Consider the following 23,350-nt stretch of genomic DNA (forward strand, 5'->3'; position numbering starts at 1 on the left):
CCACCCCTGGACGTGGAGGGGGAATCTTGCAAGCAGTGGCTGCCACCGCCATACATCACCCGCACCACCACTCTACATGCGACCAGTGTTCTGGGACTGGCCACCACTCCCCTCTTCCCCAGCCCCCCACTACAAGATGAGTCGCCACACCAGTTTAAAAAAACTGGCATTTTCGCATTTCCAGCAAGTGCTCAGCCCCACGCATGCCAGATTTATGAGGTTATACTGTATAAAATCCCTACTCAGTCTTCTCTTCTCCAAACTAAATAAACCCAGTTCCCTCAGGCTCTCCTCAGAAGTCATGTGCCCCAGCCCCCAAACCATTTTCACTGCTCTCTGCTGGACTCTCTCCAATTTGATTCTATAGTAGGGGGACCAAAAATGGACAAAGTACTCCAGATGTAGCCTCACCAGTACAGAACAGAGCAGAATAATTACTTCCCTCGATCCACTGGCAACGCTTCTACTAATAATGCAGGCCAGTACACTGTTAGCCTTCTTGGCAACAAGGGCACACTGCTGACTCAGATTCATCTTACTGTCTATTGCAACCCCCAGTCAGTCCCCAGGTTGTAGCAGTGCATGGGATTCTTCCATCAAAATGCGGGATTTTGCACTTGTCCTTGTTGAACCTCATGAGATTTCTTTTGGCCCAATCCTCCAATTTGTCTAGGTCAATTTACACTTCAGGCAGATGATTTTTTTCCACAAATAACTTTTACACTGGATGGTGAAGAATGTCAGAGGTAACTGGGACACTCAGTGATATAAGGAATAATGCGTAATTCTGCTGACCGAAAAAAACCCCAATGTCTCTGAAACATAACTTGCTTGGTAGCTACAATCTATATGCATTTAACTTTTATTTCTCGATGCTACACTGGTAAGTAGTCTTCTAAACCAAGCAGAAGCGGCAAAATCCTAAATACTCTGCCACAGCCTCTAAGAATCTAAAACTGAAGGCTAGCATTTAAATTAAAAACAGCTATAAGAAAATACAAACATTTGTTCAGATGATCAATGTGCAGCTTACTTATGTCTATCACTAGTGGCTACAGCTTATGAAACTTGTGATTGTAGATTTAGCCAATGTTTTTTTCTTATATAAGACTGAGTTATGCATTGGACAGTTGTCAAACTTCACTAACTGCTGCCTTAAACTAAATGATACTTTTTTCCTTCTGGCATTTCAAGCTGTACAAATTTCCATAGGTAGAGTTTAAAACAGGTTTTTGAAGTGGAGACATCTGTGGTTATCTTACAAACTAAGAAGCTGAAGAAAAAGGAGGAAAAACTGCACTAACTCCCTGCTTCTAGTCACCTTCCATTCTATGCAGTTATATGCACCAGGGTGAAGTGGGTGTAACATGCTTCTATATCAGAACGGTAATTTTTTTTTCTCATTTACATTTAGGATTACCATATTTCCAGTATCAAAAAAGAGAACACCCATAGGGGGGAGGGGGAGGCATATATGATGAAAGGGAAGGGCAGCGATATGCCTGTGCCCTGCCTCTGCCCCTCATTCCTAAGCCCCTGCCCCCCCAACCCTGTTGGTTCCCCTCACTGTCAACCCACAGCCCCGTGCTTCCCAGCACTGCTGGAATCCCTCACTCCCAACATGCAGCCCCCTGCCACCCAGCACTGCTGGTGCCCCTCACTCCCAACCCATAGCCCCCTGCCCCCCAGCACTGCTGGTGCTATAGGCAGAGAGCCCTGGTGCCCCCCCTGAGAGTGAGCACTCTTGGCTTAGGCAATAGGCAGGAGGAGTAGGCAGAGCGCTAGTGCCCCCCCACCCCCACCCCCAAGAAGCACTTCCGGGCTCGGCGTCCAGCCATGGAGGGGACCCCCTCCCGCCACTGACACCACCACGGCAGTCTGCAGATGGTCCTGGCTTGGCCCTCCCTCACTGCCAATGCCTGTGTCACTGCCTGCAGGCAGTCACCATGTGCCCCCAGCCTCAGGAGGCATGCGTTGCCCCTCACTCCTGACCCAGAGCCCTCTGTCCCCTCCCCACCCCTCAGCCCTGCTGCCCATGCGCACACACACACTCTTACTTCCCAGGGCCCATGCCAAGAGCACATAACCCACTGACAGCCAATCATCTTGCCTGTTCCTCCCAGTCCCAAGCAGTCCCAAGTTGCTCATGCCCAGGAAAGCAGAGCAAAAGCAAAAACCCAAACATTTGCTCTCATTTTAAAACCCGCCCAGACACAAAGACAGGGTGCCAAAAAAAGAACATGTCCAGGAAAGCCTGACATATGGTAACCCTATTTACACTAAAAGTCCCTTTACACTGCTGTTACTACACAAGAGCCTTAAAGTAAGGGACAATGCAGTTATAGTCACTGTGAAGTGCCTTTAGGCTGCTAAAGTGGTGTAAAGTGACCTTGGTGTACATGAGAATTTAGCTCTGTTCAAATGGAGAGTCAGGCTTATTGTCTGAAAACCAGGCATAGGTAAGTAGGATTATCATACATTACATTATCATACATTACATTACATTATCATACAGGGGGGCTGTGGGTCAGGATTGCGGAGCACAGGCTGCAGGTCAGGAGTGAGGGGGCTGTGGGTCAGGAGTGAGGAGTATCAGCAGGGAGGGGGGTCTACAGGTTGGGAGAGGCACCAGCATGGTCTGGGGGGGTGGGGTACTGTGGGTTGAGAGTAAGGGGCAGCAGCAGGCTGGGGGGGCTGTGGCTTGGGAGTGAGGGGCAGGGGAAGGGTACAGGCATATTACTGCGCAACCCCCCCTTCATATTACCCATCCCTGCCCTGACAGATGTCCTCTTTTTTTAACTGGAAATATGGTAACCCTACTGGTGAGGAAAATCAGACTACCTATCTGATTAGTAGTAGATAGGGAAAGTTATTTCTTTCTTCTTCCCAAACTCCTGAGGCTAATCGCTTACATTATAAAAGTTTTATGATGCTTTATGAGACCTGTTCACAGTACAATCATCTTATTAATGTTCATAAAAGAACTTACTTCTAATGATGACTGTAGTTATGCTGCTGTTTTCTGGGCACTGCATCTTTAAATAAAAGAACTCCAAGATACTCAGAGGTACAGTATTTAGATGGTCTAACTTCTAATACAATAAATGAAAATTTGAAATGAATAGATCCTAGGTATGTAAACACGGTTACGACTACGCACAACTTTCTCATATTAGGTAGCACCATAGGAGTACTTGAGGCAGAAGACCTTGGTGAATTAAAAGCAAATGCTATCATGTTTGCTCTCTTAGTTCCTTGTTGTTTACCTTAACCTAAGTAATCTTGTGCCCAGTGAAGTCAATGGGAGTCTTACTAGGATATCCCCTTGAAAGTGCATGTTTTTTCCATTGACTATAAATAGAATAACAGCATTCAATCTTTCTCTTCTTAATAAAGAAGCTTCTGCTGTCTAAAGATTTAACACAACTGAATTGTTACATCATTATTTTGATAACAAAAAGAACAGTCGCTGCAAATATGAGAATAAATAAGGGTCTCTAGTAAGCATAAATGAGTGGAGCCCAGAAGTCAAAATAGCCTATTGTTTTTATAAAAAAGGAAGATTAATTATTACAGGTATAGAGAACTACAAAGAGTCCTTCTTGTCAAATTACTAACTTGCAATATGTCTGTTTAGAAAGAACATGACAACACCCTTTCTTACAGCTAACTCTGGAGTTTCCTTCTTTAGCCAGTAAGCAACTAAAATCTTCAAAAACAAGGAAATGAAAAAACTTTTGGCAAACTAAGATAGAAGTTCTGCTGTTGTAACAGTCCTGTGCAGTATATGTGGATGGGAATGAAGTGTTTTAAGATGTCCTTTATATGAAACAAAAAGGTTGAGGGGAGCATTTTAAACACAGTTATAACACATCTCAGATGCATCTATGCAACCTGCATTTGACCTGCTTTATAATCTGGTTGAGGTACTACCAAATAAAACACAAATTGTTAAATTCAGTTGTATACATAGCATAGAAAAAGTGTCAGATGAAGAAACAAAATAAAGGTAGCTGAAACGCTTAACAGAATTTGTTCAATAGATATATTGCAGTTGACAGGGTCCCTAAATAGACAAACACGCATCCTTAGATTATCTTACAGAGAAGTTAGAAGGAATTCTCATTGCACCTACAGTTCAGAAACTTCAGTACTGTATAAGTTAATGAAAAAAAATGTATCCTGCACCCATATATCTTAGAATTATTGCAGAAAGAGGAATAACCATTGCTATCCTCAGATGCACTAAGAGAAAGAGCAAAGTTGTGAATTAGCCAATGTCATACAGTGAGTCACTGGAAGTCACAAATTAAACTCAGCCTTCTAGGCTCCTAACCCACAATCCATTGTGCATCTCCTCTAGTAGATGTCTAGACGAGTCTACTATTTCTCTAGAGTCTAGACTCATGAGGTGTCAAAAGGCCACTGGATTCTGTTGGTGTGAGCAAAATATAAAAAAAGGGAAAAGGAGACCAGTTAATATAACTGATACTAAGTTATTCAAACATCAAGACGCAATTTTAAAGAGTGCTTTTACTCATACAGGTTAGGTTATTAATTGGAAATGTCCTTTGATTATATATATTAGTTAAAATAAACACACTGGCTTTATATGTCAGCTAGCCACGAGCTTTACTGTTAAGTATGTTTTCTCTCAGTGACAGCCTCTTTTGGAGTCCTAAGTTCTGTGGCTCGGTTGGACAAAGGTTCTTCATTTGCACTACGGAAGAAAGAAATTAACATACTTTTCCAAAGATAGATGGGCACAAGCAGCACCTTAAAGCATCTGCCAGCAAAATTAAGCCTAGAAGGGAGGATACTCCAGGTGAAGAGATAAATGGAGCATAACCAAGCTTTAAAGCAAGGCTGTCTTTGTTGAGAAATTATGTGCCTGAGGCAATAAGAAACTGGGTCAAACTCCAGTTTGAACTTTAGACAGGTGAAACTGGGACAACACTGGAGCAACAGTCCAAACTAAGAACAGCCACACACCTGGGGAGAAGGCTTGAACTGGACTTTGTCCTCTTATCAAAGCTTTGCTTATTAAGAAAGTCAAAATCCAGAAGCAGGGGTTAAGCTCATATGGCTTATGTCTCAGGGCAGGTCTGCAAGTGAATAGTTAGCCTAGCCCAACTGTTAACAGCCAAACGAGCAGGCCATGTGAGTTACGGTGTCCTTGCTGCTGCTCAAGTCACCTGCATGTATCGCTAGGACTTCTAGGAAGTCATCAGTGGCTCTTTTATGCACTTTGAGCATTTCCCAGCAAACTGAGGGAGAACTCTGCTCTGAATATATATGGAGGGACTGCAAGAAGATACAGAAGGACCATCACCACTTGTAAAATTTACATTGCATCCATATTACAAAATGTCCAAGTAACCAGCCCTGGTAACTTAGACAGGCACGGAGAGACCCAGGCTCTATCTGTACCCAAGCCATATCAGCTAAAAATTGTGTGAGAGTTTTGTTCATAGACAGGAAGGTATTAGGACAGCATAGGAGTAAATGTCTCACATACTTCTGCAGTGAGAACATATTGGAACACATGAGGCCTTTCCACAGGGGATATCCTCCACTTGAAAGGCAGATCAGGGTTTTCAGGTCTGTAACTCCTTGGATACCAACAGAAGACATGCAGGTCCCTGCTCTAACTCATGGTGCATTCCATACCCCACGACAGGGAGCCTTGAGGTAAAATGTCTAGAAACAAATGCATGCAGACTGCTTGTCTGGAAAGAAATGTACTCTGGAAGCAGAGTAAAATTTCCCAGTTTAGTGTACATTTACTTTGGTTCACAGGTTTGTGTCATGAGCTTGCAACTTTTTCTTGTGGCAGTTTAAACCTTGTTAATATATCCACTGACCCAAGCACCCAAGAAAGGGATCTACAAAAACCAACAAGCTGAGTAAGGACCCACTTAAGCTAGCTAATAGGGAACACTGAGGATATCAGTACGTTCTACCCTCTACCCTTCTCTAGGACATAGGAGCACTACACGTTGAGCCAAGTCAGCACAGCCCTGGCTGGCAGAGGGCCTGGTCAGTCTGCCAGCCTGGGGCTACTCATCCTGGCTCAACCTGCTGTGGAGGGGCTGGATGGGCATGAGGCTGCTTCAGTACAGGTCTAGGCAGCAGACAGCCCCCAGACTGAAGCACCCTTGTGTCCCAGCCAGACATGGCAGCATCTACACATGTGCTACTGAAGAGCATTTTATTCTGCAGCAAGATAGTACTTGTACTAGTATCTTGCTGTGGAGTAAATTTATTTACTCCAATGTAGTCGGGGTGCACAAGTAGATGCAAGAGGTTTACTGTGCAGAATGAAGAAAAAAATATTCTTCCTTGCAATAGTAACTGAGAAATAGCAGCTAGGGAGCTAAGCCTGTTCACTGTTCTGCTCCCTGTGAAGCATGATTGGCCCCTGGCAGTGCTCAAGGCCTCAGATGTCTTATTGGTCATGCTCTGTGGCCTCCAGACCTTCTTACTTTTGCTTGATAAGCAGCAGAAACTGTTTTGGAAAAAAAAGTGATGTGTTGTATGTGAGAAAATATGGTATTATGTTTTACTCCAAAGTTGTTCTGGCAGACTGGTGAGAATGGCAGAGTCACAAAGGGGCAGCTCAAATACTAAGAAAATTTGCCTGTGAAAAAAAGATAATAGGAGGCATTACTTTCAGACTGACCCTTGTATTTCATTGGAGAAAAAAGGATGAAAAGTGGGTGAGTTACTTTTGTTAGGAACAAAGGCTGTAAACATATAACTGCTGACAAAAAATATTTGATGGTACTGGGAATACAATCACAACAGAGCTGTAAAAAGACCCTTTTTCTTAACTTGAAACTGAGAAGCAGAAGTGGAAACAGATACTTATATTCCAGAGTTGAGAACTCTGGCATCTACATGGTTTGAAGGCATTCAAGATTCTCTAACTAAATATCACTTATGGATATGATCCCTACTTCTGGCTCCTGCCCCACTCCAGCTCCCTGGGTCCCCTCTCTTTTCCCTCACCTGCCATGCCTTGATGTAATTAGTAGATCTGTGAAAGGGGAGGCTGCCTGAGGGTCCCAGAGTGATCCCTCATCTGTCTTTCTGCCAGCAGATCCCTCCCAAATCCCATTGGTCTCAATTTTGCCTCTCACACTAAGAAAGCCTTCCTGGTTTGCCTGTGCCCCAGGGTACCTGTTGCCTTCAGGGTGGCCTCCTGCCCCTACAGCTATGCCCATGTCTTGCAGATGTTATCAGTCAATCACTCTCAGGTCAGGCCTCCTTAGGCCTTTCCACCTTTGTTGGGTGGCCAACCTTTCCAGCCTCCACTTCTTTTCTCTAGCTGGCCCCCTTAGCCTAGGCCTACTGCTCCGCACCTGGCTTTAGGTTTCCAGCCCGTCTTGTCCCTTCTTGAGCACTGGGCCCTTGGCCCTAGTTTTGCCCTTTTTTGGCTCTGGGCCCCTGGCTTCACCCCTCTCAGGCTCTGGCCCTTAGCCCTCCCAACTTCAGGCTGACTCTATTCTCTCTCCTAGCTCAGGCTCTGACCTTCTCAGTCTCCACCTGCCTGTGTCATAAGCTCCAACCACTGGCAGGGCTCAGAACACCATGTGAGCCTCTGGCAGCCCTGCGACTTGTGTCTGGCCCCTGGCAGTGCTCAAGGCCTTAGATGTCTTATTGGGCATGCTCTGTGGCCTCCAGGCCTTCCCATTAGCCACTCCCAGTCCTCTATTTTAAACCTTAAACCAAAATACAAGCTGGCTGCAACTAAAACTATCTCCACACTGGGGCCCAAACATAAGCACCAGCTCCATGTCTGCACAACAGAACTCTCCCACATACTGGGTCTTACTTCCCTGCAAGCTCTAGATACCTTGCCTGCAGTTCCCAGGGCAGCTCAGTAATCAACCAGTTGCTCTCCTACGGCAATCCTGTTACAGAGTTCTTCCCTTACTGCCTACTGACTGCCTGGGCTCAGGGTTTATGATCGTAAGCCCTGCCCCCTCCTGTCAGATGACTCTCCAGGCACCCACAGAAGTTTCCATTCAAGGCAGCTTGCTGCTGCTACCCTTGCTGTTAGTAGCGTCCCTACCGCTCAAGCAGGGCTCTGCTTTATTGTACTATTGCTGGGCAGCTTACCCTCCAATAGGCACTTGCTGTCCATAAGGTCCTGGCTGCCTATTCCCCTATAGCAGGGGCGGGCAAGTATTTTGGGTGGAGGGCCGCTTACCAAGTTTTGGCAAGCTGTCAAGGGCCACATTTCCCTCTCCAGCTCAGGGAAGCAGGAACAGCCACATGGTCCCAGGCCAGAAGGCTCTGCTAGGCAGGATCTTCTGGTTGGTGGGAGTGGGGCTGGTTGGGCCTTGCTGCTGGGTCCTGCCTCTGGCTTTCCCTGAGTGCTACTGCCTCAGCTCCAGTCATCTTTGACAGGCAGCCAGCAGCAAATAAATATTAATTTTTTAAATTTTTAGGGGCCCCGTGGGCCAGATAGAATGGTCTGGCGGGCCAGATCTGGCCCCCGGGCTGCATTTCGCCCACTCCTGTCCTATAGCCAGTCCATCATGAGCAGTCTTCTCCCTCACCTGGGGCTTCCCTGCTACTACATCTCCCTGTTACAGGCAGATTGTTGAAAGAAATAGTTCTAGCCATAGAGAAACTCATCTAAATCACATGAGCAGCAGAACTGTTTAGGAAAAGGGAACAGAACAATTTTATCCCGTTCCAAAGGCGAAAGCTAAAGGAATACTAGAAGCAGGACAAAGATGAACCAATTGGAATGCAAGCATCATGACCTAAAACAGTGGAGTCAACCCTTTTGGTAGATGTGCCACAGATTAGCCCTGCACCCTCCAAATGCCATTCCAGTCCCTTTCCCTTACTCAATCTGATGCTCAGCTTTCTGCTTCCTGCCCTGTGCTCCCTGTCCAATTTGATACTCTGCTTTCTGTCCCCTCCCCAATCTGCTGCTTGCTATATGCACAGAGGCTCCCCAAACTACTTGTGGCACCCATGCTGCATGGCACCAATGTTGGCCACCCCCAATCTAGTAGTTTGTACTAGGGAAGGCAATATGAAAGGCAGAAAGAAAAATGCCCCTCCTTTCTTATACTGCAGCTCCCCCAAGAAAAAGAAAAGTAGAGATACATAAAAATGACTGAAGCCATAGAAATCTCCAGTGAGGAGATGGGTAACTGCACTGTGATTTCAGATGGAAAGACTAAATGTATAAACGTTGCAGAAGGCAAGCTGCCAATCATTAAATATTTACAAAATTTATAGCAAACTGGATTCCAGGTACAGTACCTTATGAAAGCAGCTGCAGCGTAATTTCGGCAACATTGTTAAACAACAATATTAAAAGGAAGACATGTAATGCTTATGTACAATAAAGCCATTCTGAGATTAGTAAACAAATGTCTTTGATAAAAGACATAATCTCCCTTCTCGTCAGTGCAGAGGCAGAAAAGGATCTTGGAGCCATTACTGATGCCAAAATGAACATGGGCCGGCAGTGTGGGGATGCAGTCAGGAAGGCCAACCGTACTTTGTCATGAATCCACAGATGCATCGCAAGCAGGTCCAAGGATATGATCCTCCCCCTCTATGCGACACTGGTCATGCCGCAGTTAGAGTACTGTGTCCAGTTCTGGGTGCCGCACTTCAGGACGGATGTGGACAACACAGAGAGGGTCCAGAGGAGGCCCACCCCCATGATCAGGGGTCAGAAGGGCAGGCCCTACGAGGAGAGGCTACAGGATCTGAACCTGCTCAGCCTCCACAAGAGAAGGCTGAGGGGGGACCCGGTTGCTGTATACAAATTAGTCAGGGGGGACCAGCAGGCATTGGGAGAGTCCCTGTTCCCCCAAGCACTACCAGGAGTAACAAGAAATAACAGTCACAACCTGGCAGAGAGTAGATTCAGGCTAGATATCAGGAGGTGCTACTTCACTGTCAGGGCAGCTAGGATCTAGAACCAACTTCCAAGAGATGTGGTTCTGGCTCCTACTCTGGGGGTCTTTAAAAGGAGGGTGGATGATCACCTTGCTGGGGTCATTTGACCCCAGTACTCTTTCCTGCCATGGCAGGGGGTCGGACTAGATGATCTGCTCAGGTCCCTTCCGACCCTAGAAACTATGAAACTATCTCCAGGAGTCTACAGTAGTTGAGGCACAGAAGCACTGTGTGCTATTGGGCAGCAGGGCAGTGTAAGCAAGGTACTTAATCTCAATGCAACACCTGAATATCCTTAACATGGGAGGAGAGACAACATCTGTTATGGGCCCTGTCCAATGTTTTAAGGATGTATTTCAAGGAGAAGAATACTTAGACAAGAAGCCAGAAATACCTACGCCCATGAACTACTGAACCAATAGGACCTGATGGAGCCACTGAAGAATAAACTGGCAAGATTCCAGAGAAGAGGCATCCGTACATCTACTGCAACTAGCACAAAGTAGATCGGCAGTTTAATAGTAGTGAGAACATTTTCAGCTAAACTTTAAGTGGTTCAGAGAGGTATAGAACATCAGAGTACTAAAAACACAACACGATCTATTACAAAGGACTGAAGACACAAAATCTGATTCAGTCACTGATTTTATCACTAATGAGCAGGGATCTGGGTTTTCCATTTCCCATTGAAAAACAGAGGAAACCACGGATTTCCTGGTTTTATCAGAGAAAATGTGGATTTTCTGTTTTAGCAGAGAAACCCACAGATTTCCCTCTTTTGCAAAGAGCTCTGCAGGCTGACTGAGTTCCAGCCTGCAAGAGCTGTTTGCAAAAAGGGCGGGAAAGCTCCAACCCTGCCCGGAGGGGCAGGGGGAGGCAGAGGCAGAGGGGGGAAGGGCGTAGCCTGTGGTTTTTAGTCAGTCACAAGGCTTAGGTCAGGCTCACTTTTCTCCTGGAGCCAGTGAACTAGTAAGTGGGGCTTTCAGGGGACTGGGGGTTTGAGGGGCAGGGCTGGGGGAGGAAGCTGGTTGAGGGCTGAGTGAGCAGGGAAGTATTGGGGAAATACACAGAGTGCCTAGCCGATGCCTCCATGTGTGGCTTCCTTTAAGGGCTGCTAGAGCTGCTTAGGTTTTATATGCCCCTGGCTGGGCACTCCAGCCATGGGTGGGGAGATGTGGAGCCAGCTGAGCACTCTGGCCACAAGCAGGGAGGTGTTGAGGAAATACACAGAGTTCCTGGCCAGCTCCATATCTCCCCGCTCACAGCTGGAGTACCCAGCCAGGGGCATGTGAAACCAAAGCAGCTCTAGCAGCTTAAGGGAAGCCACACATGGAGGTGCCAGCCAGGAGCAGAGAGATGTAGAGCCAACTGGGCACCCAGGGTACTCAGTGTTTTTCACTCTAAGGGGGCAAACAGGACCTGTGCCCTCAGATCTGTATGGGGGGCAGACTGCGGGCTTAAGCTCCCTCCCTGCTCCCTGCCATGGGGATGTTGTAGCCCTGTAGGCAAGACCCGACAAGGCTGGGAACAGTGGAGCCACGCTGGGATCTCCTCGCCCCTCACTGCACCTCCTGCACTTGCCACTGCTCTGAGTAGCAGAGCCTCATGCCACTTCCCTCAGTACAGCCCTGGGTGCAGGAGGTGCATTGCTGGGACAGTATGGAGCAAACAGCTGCCAGAAGATCCCTGCATGGCTCCTCTCTCCTCACCCATGCCAGGTTATGGGGAGTGGAGCCCTACTCCGTTTCCCATGACTTGGTGCAACTGTGGAGAGAGGAGCTGCACAGGGATCTCCTAGCAGCTGCTCATTCTGCGCTGCCCCAGTGACGCACATCCTGCACATGGGGCTGCACTGAGGGAACTGGCGCAGGGCTCCACCACTCTGAGCAGCTGCAGGTGCAGGAGGCACAGTGGGGGGGGAGGGGGCAAGGAGATTCTGGCACTGCCCTGCTGTTCCCAGACACAGGGAACTCCTTGCCTGCAGGGCTACAGCAGCCCTGCAGTGGGGAAGCAGGGAGGGAACTCAAGCCTGCAGCTCGCCCCCGTACAGATCTGGGGGTGCGGGTTCCCCTTGCTCCCCGGGAGTACACATGGCACCCAGGAGCCAACCCCACCCCTGCCCAAGTCAGCAGCAGGCAGCAGTAGTGGGGAGCCAACTCCGTACTCCTGCTGCAGCTGCCTTCAGTTGGGGGCAGGGAGCTGTGGATCTGGGTCCCTGGTCCCATAGCCCTGGCAGCTGGGGGCCCCCTCTGGTAGGACAAGGGGGCAGGGGCTGTGGGTGAGAGGCAAGGGGCATGAGCAGGGCTGGAGGGCTGTTGTGGGGGCAAAGAGGGGCACCAGTAGGGCTGGGAAGGATGTGGGGGAAAGTGAGGGGCACCATCAGGGATGTGGGGGGGGCTTTAATTTTAATTACGGATTTTGGGGTTTTATCAGAGAATTTGCAGCTTTTTATCATGGAAAACCAGGATCCCTGACAATGAGAATGGGCAACACTTTCCTAGGAGGAATTTTCATTAGACTTATTTGTTGCTTTTGGCAGTAAGTGCAGAAGTTTGAAAGATATAGATATACATCTTTCAGGGTACAGCTATTAATTGATATACAGTTTTATTCTCCTTTAGAATTTACCTAAGCATTGTGATAACACAGACACAGATTTTCCAATATGTAAGTGCACACTGGAGCCTGGATACATACCAACGTGGATGAAGCATTCTGTGTCTCTACAGAAGAATATAAATAAGTATTCTTGCAACCAAGCCAGAGTTTTATGTTTATGCATGTAAGAGTGTATCAGTTGGCCCATGTACAAGGTCAAAATAGGCATTCAACCATGTTTTGCATATGCACTTACTGGTATTTGCAGAAATTGGGATTTACCTGTCCATAGTGTAGTTTTCCTGTTTTCAAACCATGGACCTATGTGACCATATTGATTAGATTTCATTTTGTGAAAAGGAAAAGATGTTATTAAAGAAGGAAATACTACCTAATGACAACTATGGTATTAAGCGTTCCCTTACTTGTCAATGAATTTCACATAGTTTTTTTTTAAACAAAATTGTGTCTGTTCTAAAGAAAAAGTGTGAAACAAAATTGAGTTCTACACAAGTGTTTTTATAAATACAAAAGATAAATGCTTAAGAATACTTTGTTTAATTTCTGGTTAGCCCTTAGAAGAAAAAAGTTTTATTGAATGATTAGGAAAAGTCCACAAATCAGAAGCTTTCAATGAGTAGATGTGAACAGTAAGGAATCAATCATCTTATGACCACCTGAAAGCACCACAAGATTTTACAGGGAAGGCTTTTGATTGCTTCGTGCAATTTGCCTGAACCAGTTTCCTTAGCAAAGCCTAAAATGATATTCAAGTGGTGTATACAAAATGGAGTTTAATATTGATTCTACTTCCTCCTTTTGGTAGAAAGATTAAATTTAATTTTCTCTGAATCACCAGAAAAAAAGTGACAGCTCTTCAGTCAATACTGAGTTGGTACAAAAAAATAAAAACAAAATTAAAAAAAAATACCCCACACACATGATTTGTAACATTCTGGAAAGTAAAATGAAAAAAAGAACTAACAGATAACAACTTGCACATTATTTACTGATTATAGCCACATTGTACACCAAGCCTTGATTCAGTAAACAAGTATAATCAATAACTTCTATATAAAAGTTAAGCACAACCTGACACAGTGTTCTGAACAAGACAGCTACACAAAAGAAACCCTGTTAGGAGTGGTTATTAGTAGCAAGAGGTTTCTAATTTCAAAAGCTTTTTTACTTAGCAAAAAAACCAAAACTTCTGGACCATGTTCTATCTTCTGTTATGCTTCAGCAATCTTGATGCTTTCAGTCTGGTTGTACTGGTGAAACCGAAAGAAGAATTTATTTTTTCCTAGAAGGATGTTTTAGGTCAGAAAGCAATTGAGTCATTTTACTAAGTAATTTCACCCAGAACCTTTGGAAGGTATGAATAATAAGAAGAAATATTGGAAATTCTTTAGATTAGATCCAAGGTCAAAATGAAATTAATGGACTCTGCAACATGAGGTCTATAGCAGATCAATTGTTTAAATGTGTACTTACTTGCCTGTGTTGTAACAATCTGAATATCACCATTTGTAAGAGACCCACTGAGCCCTTTTAAAACTAAACAGGAAAAGGTCCCTAAACATTTGTGTTTACCAATACAAAAAGAAACAAATGCAATTTCTCCATAGATACACAATTGGTTTTTCTAAGCAATTCCCACCCCATCCCCCCAGTAAATCCCAGTCCTCTGCATTCTTCTCTTAGCCTGACCCTTTCAGTGGTAAATCAGAAAAATGGGACTGTGGACATTCCATATTTAGGCTAAGAGAAACCTTTCTGGTATTTTTTAAATATTTATTTATTTTAGTAACAGGAATGAACAAGAGACAGAATGACTCATTAACAGGAAAAGAGGCCATCAGTGACTCAATCTTCTTTGTTCACTCAGATTCCCATTCAGTAAATAAGATTAAAATGTTTGTAAGATGTTTGTACATTTAACAAAAACAAAACTGTGGTCCTTTTCCTGTCATCCCTGGGTTTCTGCACCTCTCTGTTAGATCTTTGCTTGGGTTTTATTTAGCTTTTTCTTCTTGATTTATGCTACAGTATTCCAACTATGTGAATGGCCTTCTACATTCAAGTAGAGGCAAATTGGCTTTACTGTAGTCCTGTGTCAGTATGAATACTCCCATGAATAAATCCAGTTGCTGTACAGTTCTTAGATTGTTATCTCTTTCATCAGGTAAGCTCTTTTCTTTAATGCTTACATGACCATACACATGGTGCCCTACTTTGGACTGAAACCTCGAAGAACCACAATATAAACAATAACATAAACGTTTCTGGATGTATATCAGGGTTAATTTGGTTTGGTTTATGAACATTAGTAGAATTTAAAGATTTTCAGTCACACACACTTTCAATATAATGGCTAAGTTAAAAGGTACATTAGGTGGTTCACAATTTTACAGAAATATTTTGTGACAACAAATTGGTCTGTATCCTGTGCAACCCAGGCCCTCACCTTTTTCCTTAGTTTATCATGCCATCAAAATGGAATGCTAGAGAAATTTTCTTCTCCTTAAAATTAGCAGGAAACCTGAATTACATAACCACCTAAATTAGAACTCGGACTTCTCAGTGGTCTGTAAGTACATATACCTCAAATTGATACACAGTGCTGGAATCTGATTGACCATGTCAATAATTCAGCTAAAACTTCTTCATTTAATGCAAAGGCCAGTAGTAATCTCTTAGGAATTTTTTTAATGTTATAAAAATACTAGTTATGTATTACAGCAATTATCAATGTCTGGATTCACACAGTAGTTACATTTACAAGCAAGGAAAAAATTCTAGTTGTCCTATGCTGGCTGGGTCCAGCAGATCCAGCTCAAATTAACAGAGAACCCTCCTCTTGCTCAAGATATTCCTTGTTTACTCTTAGTCCATTTGTAGAGGTACATTGATATATTGGTCCATATCAGATCAGCACTGATGGAGGAGGCAAGCAGGAGATTCAACAGGCTTTAGAAAGGCATTTGAAACTGTCATTACATCCTCATCAGAAAGCAAAGATGAATGTACTATAAGGTGGATACAAAGTTGGTTGGATCATCCTGCTCAACAAGTAGTCATCAATGGCTCAACATCTATTTGGAAGCAAGTTTCAGTGGGGCTCCCTTATGGTCTGTCCTGGGTCCAGTGTTGTTTAATAGCTTCATTAATGATCTGGGCAAAGGGATCAAATGCACGCTAAGCAAACTTACAGATGAAACCAGAAGGGTAGGATTAGGATACAGAATGACCTGGATAAATGAGAAATGGTCTGCAATCAAGCAGATGAAATTCAACAAGGACAAGCATAAGTCCTGCACTTGGGACAGAATAATTCCATGCACAAATACAAACTGGGGAACAACTGGCTGGGCTGCAGTACTGTAGAGGAGGACCTGGGGGTTACAGTGGACCAGAAGCTGAATGAGAGCCAACACTGTGCTTTTGTTGCAAAACAAGCCAACAGCATACTGGGTTGTACCAAGCAGTGTCACTTGCAAATTGAGGAAAGTAATTATTTCACTCTATTTAGCACTGGTGAGGCCTAACCTGGAGTCCTGTGTCCAGTGTTGCCCTCCCCCCCCTCATTTCAAGAAAGATGTGGACAGGTTGGAAAAAGTCCAGTGCAGAACAACAAAAAATGATTGGAAGAAGATGACTTATGAGTAAAGACTGAAAGAACTACAGTTATTTAGTCTGCAGAAAACTGAGGGGGAATTTGATAACGGTCTTTTAATATTTAAAGAGTGATTACACAGAAGATGGAGATAGCTTTTTCTCTGTAGCCACAGGAGTCACAGTACTACGAGAAGTGGCCTCAAACTGCACCAAAGGAAATTAGATTGGAGATTAGGAAAAACTTCCTGACCATGAGTGTCAAGCATTGCTACCTAGAGAAGCTGCAGAACTTCCATCCCTGGATATTTTCAAAAACAGGTTAGACAGACACTAGCCTGGGACGGTTTAATCAGCAATGATCCTGCTTGAGCAGAGGGCTAGGTTAGATCACCCCATTAATTCCCTTCCATCCCTACTTTCCTATGATCTTATGATCCTACATTCTTTTCCCTTGTCTAAGGCTTACAACTTCTATCCTGACTTTAGTGCTTAAATCGCCTCTCCTTATTTCTGCTTAACCCATGGATTCCTGAAAGTCTGATCTATGTGTGTACATAAAAGCACACTGAAACATACCATCTTTATTATATATTAAATTTCTTTAACATACTATATGATTCCTACACATGCGTATAACACACAGCGATATATAAACAGGTGTAACGTAAATACTTGGCACATAAAGAAAGCAAAGGAGTGATATAGATTATTAAATTACTGGAAATAAACCACCTTCCAAAACAAGGTAAGTGTTTCCCCAAAATGTAACAAAAAATAAAGGAACTCAGACTCAATTCAAAGACTGGCAATCTCTTCAATGATTGCCATACAACAATTATGTCAGAACTTGTCAAGCAGCTTTGGCTCAGTTCCTAGGGCTACAGAAAGGTTTCTCAGGAGCCAAAGCAAGACACACAGCATTGGTGCAGAGCTGCCTCTACACTATGGTACCTCTACACAGAGCAAGATAAATGAGCAAGCTTTACAACACTGGATGATTGGAGAGAGTGAGTATGACATAAACAAGATGGAAAAGATGGCACAACCTAGCAAAAGCAATGGATGTATTTCAATACCTTTTTGTGCTACACATACAGCTGTTCAGGAACGGCAGTTTATTTGGGTGTGTTCCATAGCTTTGGTTAGAAGAAAGCAAGTGCAGGAACAGATATGAGCTCCCTTGCAGAGTAATATGCCTGAGGCTTTCAGTGGACACTTTGTTTGTCCTGGCATTCAGCAAACCTACAAGTCCAGTTTTCCACTTCAAGTCCCTCTGAAATACATGGGATAAAATGTGATAACATTTTTCCCAAAACATGGTTGTGTGCACGTGTAATCTTACTGTACTTTTTCCCAGGCCAGGCTGCATGTGCCTCTCTGACAGAAGAGCAACGATGAAGTTTGGAAGGGTAACATTAGCAGATGACTGACTACCCCATACCTGTTTTGATCTGGGTCAAACCCCAGGACAATGAGCCCCACATCAAATGAGACAGTATTTACAACCCAAGACTTCTAAGTAAACAGGATTACTCACAGCTAGCTGCTCTTTGCCTTACAAGCTAGCTTCAACTTTTTTGCCAGTACACCAAAAAGCAAAAACCACTTCCTTTCAAATTAATTTACCATACTGAATTCTGAAAAAAACAAAAACCCCCCACCATGTTTTGTAAGGCCATCAGCTCCTCATATGAACAGGGACTGCTATGAGGTTCCCTTTCATCATTTTCCTATTCTGTTCAAAGTACCATGCTCCACTAGGTATCATATGGTGGTATATGTTCTGATAGCACATAATCATTTTACAATGCTGTCTAAAGTTTATGAACTCCACTCATAAAAGGAGGGAGATTTCTCCTGTTACTTTTAAGTACAGTACTGTAGGCTTCCCCAAACTTTGTGTGCAAACAGAGATCCTGCCTTTCCTTCACATCCATCCAGGGTTTCAAAGAAAAAAAAGAGCTACACACTTTTTAGGAGCAAAAAGTGAAATATAGCTTAGGTCTGAAATCCAGCCTTCAATACAGGGTGGGCAAACTTTGTGTTGTATTTGCCCAAGAGCTTACTGGTGACAAATACTACTATGCTTCCTGCACTGCAACTCCACCTTTGTGTGCATCACCCTGCTTTTCACTAGCAGCCACAATGGAACTACCTTGGAGCCACTTGTGCCTCACGAGTGACCCTCCACTTGGTCACCTTCCTTCAGTCTGTACAAGTCAAGGACATTGGGCCAGATGCACTCCTGGGCTTAGCACAGCATAGGAGGCATAAAAACCCCCAGTTACAGTTGCCCATTCCTCAGTCACTAGACGCCACTGAGCCCCAGGCTTGGAATGCTGCTCTAGTTTACAATAGAAGTTTTGGGTCCTCCAGGGTCAGCAGCAGGAGAAATGGCAGAGGGGTGCATGCCTTATTCATGCTTCAGTGGAGTTCCAATTGTTTGCCCTGCCAGCTTTGTTTGAGCTGAGAGTTCTCCAGTGGCAAATTCTTGAGTTGGCAAATACAGACAGATTCTTGTCCCTTTGCACAGCTCAGGCCTATAGACTGTAATGGAAACTGGGTGGGAATGAGAGAGAGAGGACCCTCCTGCCTAACTGAGAAATGGAAGCCAGAGCTTTACTCACAAATGGAGGAAGAAGATAGATTTAGGATCAAACTTGATACTCCCAGGGCACATCTACACATGTACCCAACTACCCACTTGTTACTACACAGTCATTTAGTACTTGCTAAAGCAAGCAGCTTGTTGCTAGTGCGCAGTCTCATCGGCATCACAGTTTGTGCCCACTGATACTACAGCACCATAGAATCTTGGGCAGATGGACCCCCAGAATCTCAATTTCTTACAAACAAAAGGATTTGCCTATGTCACACAATCTAGATGTCTCAGATTTTATTGACTACAAGGAGATCTTCTGAGTATATTGCTAATAGACTTATATTGTTTTGCAAAGTTCTGAAATTGGGTCTAGAAACTACTAAAAGGTAATGGTAACAAAAGTTTCCTATTATTATGGCTGAAGGTTTGTTTTCACTTTAGCATCTTGTGGACAGCTGTTTTAAAAAGACCAGAAAATGAATGACTGGACTTGTCTACCCTGGCAAGCACTCAACTGTCCAGTTCTGGAACTCTGTGCCTGAAGTTGGTCAGTAGATGTCAGATGAAGGATATACTGGTTTTGGAAAAACTGACTGCCAACCTCCTTGGTAAACTGAATTACTGTGATTAAAAGTGGATGGTTTTCTAGGAGTATACTGCACTGAAGCTCAGGAACCTCCTCTCACTAAGTACTGGTTAGTATAACTATAGCTCTTGGTATCTTCCTAAAAGATTCCTCTGCTACTCTATGATTTGTAACATTCTGGATAGTTGCATAGTCATATAACATATAGCTGTTCTCTATGTTCTTTTCCTTTACATATCTTTTGGAGGGGGTAGGGGAAGGGACACTCAAACCATTCCCACACAAGACCTCTTGTACATTTATTGCTGCAGAACGGCAACAACTTCAGTGCAAGAGGAGTATAATTTCACAAAACTCCTCCTACCTCTTAAAATCACAAGACTTGCTATTTGTGAAGAACAAGCAACATCTACATATTTTCTTTTTCATTGAGCTCTCAGGTTTCACTAATGTGCATTTACTTTTATAGTTATACCATTTTAAAGATGAATGCAAGGCTTTTTACTGAGAAGGAAAGAATGTTTATTGCCAAATGCTTTGGACCTGCACTGCGGGTTGGCTTTTACTACAGGGCAAAGTACCCACTTATACTAGGGTATGTGCCAGCAAAGTATAGGGCACTGAAAAATCTGACGAATGCGGGGGTTTTTTAACCAGCAACTTACTTATACTGCATGAAAGAGAGGTCACTGTCCTCAACTTAGTTTACAAAGACTTTTCAGAGAGAAATAAAGGGCATATGACATGACACATTCAGTTTTTTAAACTTACATGAAACATTATGACAGAGACCCTGAAAACATTTTAATGCACATGTTTTATCAAAGTAATATTTTTAGAGGAGTTTCACCAGTACATTTGGACATAGTTCCTTTAAGGCACAGCACAAATGAGGGAAGTGGAGTCATAATACAAAGCTAAGCACATTACTGTTGCAGATGGTAAAAAAATGCTGCTAAAGAGGAAAACAAAACAAAAAAATAGCAAAAATCAGTTAGCATTATACAAAATGAAATTCCTACGAAGACTTCATTGGACCATGTTTTGGTAACTCCACTGAAATCATTACACAAAAGCATGGAACAAACACTAATCAAAACTTGATTGGGTGTACAGAAGCTGAAACAAGGGATCATATGAAATAAGACATGTCATTTCTACATTAACGACAAATTTGAAAACTCTCTCACTGCTGTTACCATTGGCTTATCTAAAGCAATGGTAACAAAAACAAGCTATTCTCCAAGCTTCAGTATTGTAGGCATGGCTTACAGTGTAAGAGGTTCTGAAAATTCTCTATTTACTCTGGTCTGTAGCAACAGAAGCTTGAAGCACAAAGCAGTACTGACAGGTAATTAGCTGAGCTAGCCTGATGTCAAGCAAAAGGTAGTGGAGGCACCTTAGGGCGCTGACAGATGTGCAGCCTCCACTGTAACTCATGGCACTCCCTGAGAAGCACCATGAGTTACAGCATTTCCCCCCAGATGTTTGCTGTTGGGGCGGGGATTGAGCTCCAGTTTGGAGCAACTGCATATCTGCAGCTGCTCTCTTCTGGCAACCCCTCTCTCCCTCCTCCCCGCCCCAACTCCCAGCTCCAGTGCTGTTTTCAGATTAGGAGGGGAAGGGAAGCAAGGGGAGGTGATGGCAGGCAAGGGAGCTTGGTCTGGGGTTTGCTCAACCTACGCTGGAGGGTGAGGTGGATGGATTGGAGACCCCCACCCCAACGTAGAAGGGGTTCCAATCCCCTGTCCCACCCTCCCACACAGGCTGGGCAAACCCCAGATAGAACTCCCTCCCCTCCCCTCTCCCCTTCCCATTCAGAAGAAAGCACCGGGGCAGGACTCCCAGCGTGCCCTGACAGACATCAGTCAAGGCACTCTGCAGCCCCTTCATCTGAGCCCTTGTGTAACAAGGGTTCAGATTTTCACGCGATCAGGCACTTTAAAAGTGCCCTGCAGCCATGCCCTTCTGTAAGGTCACAGCTGTACAGCGCATTCAAGGGGCCAATTGTGCAACAAATGTAATTTCTATCTGTGCCCTCAGACTAACCCATTCAGAGGTAAAAGCTTTCATAGGCAAGAGCCTACTTCATTTGTGCCAAAGCAAAGCTGATAGACTCACACTCTACTTGTGATGTGTACTGCACACACAGCACACAAAAATCACTTGTACATGGCAAGTATTATGGACTGGATAATTAAGGCATTGAAGCCAACTGTCAGAGCTGACAGGCCCCATCAGTGATGTTATGCTCTGCTTTCCATGTTTAAATTAAAAAGTTATTATTAAAAATAAATCCCTTCCACCATTTACTATCTTGTAACAGGCTTGTGAGCAAATAGAAAACACTGGGGGATACAAAGCTGACTAAGGCTCATTTTCACGGTTAAAGATGAGCAAGGCAAAAGAAAAGCAAACAAAAAGATCCTTTCTCTTCAAGTCATCCATGATAATACGCTAGTGGGGGGGAAGTTTTTCCTCCCTAACCCCAAAAGCAGCGTCTTATTTCCACAGTCAAGTTGGTCTCCTGTTAAACAGAATAAACCATTCCAGCCCACTCTCTCCCCTGCTGCCGGCTGGTGGGTCAGAGGCCAAGTTTCAGCTTGGAGGAATGTCCCAGGGCCATGTAGTGAATAAAGGAAGACCCGTGCTCCAGTTCAGCCAAATTGGGACTATTCTTCTAGCTGTTGTGACCTCTTTGTGCAGACAACTTCCTTGCAGCTGCTGCACAGCTAGCAAGTGGTGTGGCAATCGTGTTAGCATTAAAAGGGGTGGATTAAAAACAACAGCCCCTAAAAGGCCTGATCAGAGAGGGGGAGAGAGAGTGTGAGCATGCAGAGAGAGTGTGCGTCTGGACAGGGAGAGAGAGAGAGTAGGAGGGAGGGCAAGGGTCTGTGCAGATGTGTGCACTTGCGTGCGTGCATGTGGGGACACAGAGGGTGAGTGTGCAAACAGGGTGTATGCATGTGTCCGTGCAGAGTGGGCGTGTGTGTGGACAAAGTGTGTTCACATACGTGTGCCAACTGACATGGAGAGCATGCGCCTGTGTGCAGACAAAGTGTCTGGGTAGGGACAGAGAGAGAGAGAGTGTGTGTGTGAAGCACCAGTCCGCGGATGCGGGAGCGGGAGCCTTGGCTCTCCCAGGAAACCCGGGGGGAAAGGGCCGGCGGGGAAGCGGCGCCCCGGGGAGGGCAGAGCCGCAGCTCCGGCCCCGCGGCCGCCCGCATCCCGGGACAGAGGCGCCGCCTCCGCAAACTTCCCGGCGGGCTGGTCCCGTCCCCGCGCGCCCCGGCCCGGCCCGCGGTACTCACTCCGAGCAGACACACTTTCAGCTCACGTATCGCCATCATCTGCTCGGGCAGGAGCCGCTTCGCATCCTCGGCCGGAGTCAGGCCCGGCTCCCAGTCCCCGGCAGCGGAAAAGCGACCACAGCTATTTCTGGGCAGCCCCGAGCGGGAGCCGCCGCCGGTCACATGAGCAGAGCGGAGCGCGACTCCTCCTCGCCTTTCTGGTGCTTCCCCCAGCTCGGCGCGGCCCGGCGCGGCGGGCTCCTCGCCGCCTCCCTCCCTGGCGCATCGCCGCGCGGCGGGGCGGAGGGGAGGAAGGGCCACAGTAGCCCTGTGCGGGAGCGAGTGGCTTCAAGGTGTCTACCCGAGGGTCAGCCTGCTTCAACACGACCCTTCTCCCCCCCACACACACAAAATCAGCCCTTCAAAATAACCCGGGTCCTGCCTCAACCACGACCCCCACCCAATCATCCCTTCGAAATTACTAGGGTCCAGCTTCAACAACGACCCCCCAAAAAATCAGCCTTCTGAAATGACTGGGGTCCTGCCTCAACCATGACCCCCCCACACCAAATCATCCCTTCAAAATAACTAGGGTCCCATTTCAACAACCACCCCTGCAATCAGCTCTCCAAAATGACTGGGGCCTCAACCATAACCCCCCTTCTCAAAATCAACCCTCCAAAATGACTGGGGTCCTGCTTCAACAACGACCCCCATCCC

At 45.2% G+C, this 23,350-nt stretch overlaps 1 protein-coding gene across 1 annotated transcript in view; it reads right to left on the reverse strand.

The window, feature by feature from the left end:
- Positions 1-22,880, reverse strand: part of RAB31 (RAB31, member RAS oncogene family) — a 120,894-nt gene extending 98,014 nt beyond the window's left edge. Inside the window, exon 1 of the mRNA XM_019545972.1 lies at positions 22,652-22,880. Within this exon, the coding sequence (XP_019401517.1) occupies positions 22,652-22,690 (39 nt within the window). The 5' untranslated portion in view covers positions 22,691-22,880. The remainder of the gene's footprint in view (positions 1-22,651) is intronic.
- Between the last annotated feature and the right edge of the window lie 470 nt (positions 22,881-23,350).

The sequence above is a fragment of the Crocodylus porosus genome, unplaced genomic scaffold, assembly GCF_001723895.1.
Source record: "Crocodylus porosus isolate Cpor-Errol unplaced genomic scaffold, CroPor_comp1, whole genome shotgun sequence".
Classification (NCBI taxonomy): Eukaryota; Metazoa; Chordata; order Crocodylia; family Crocodylidae; genus Crocodylus; species Crocodylus porosus.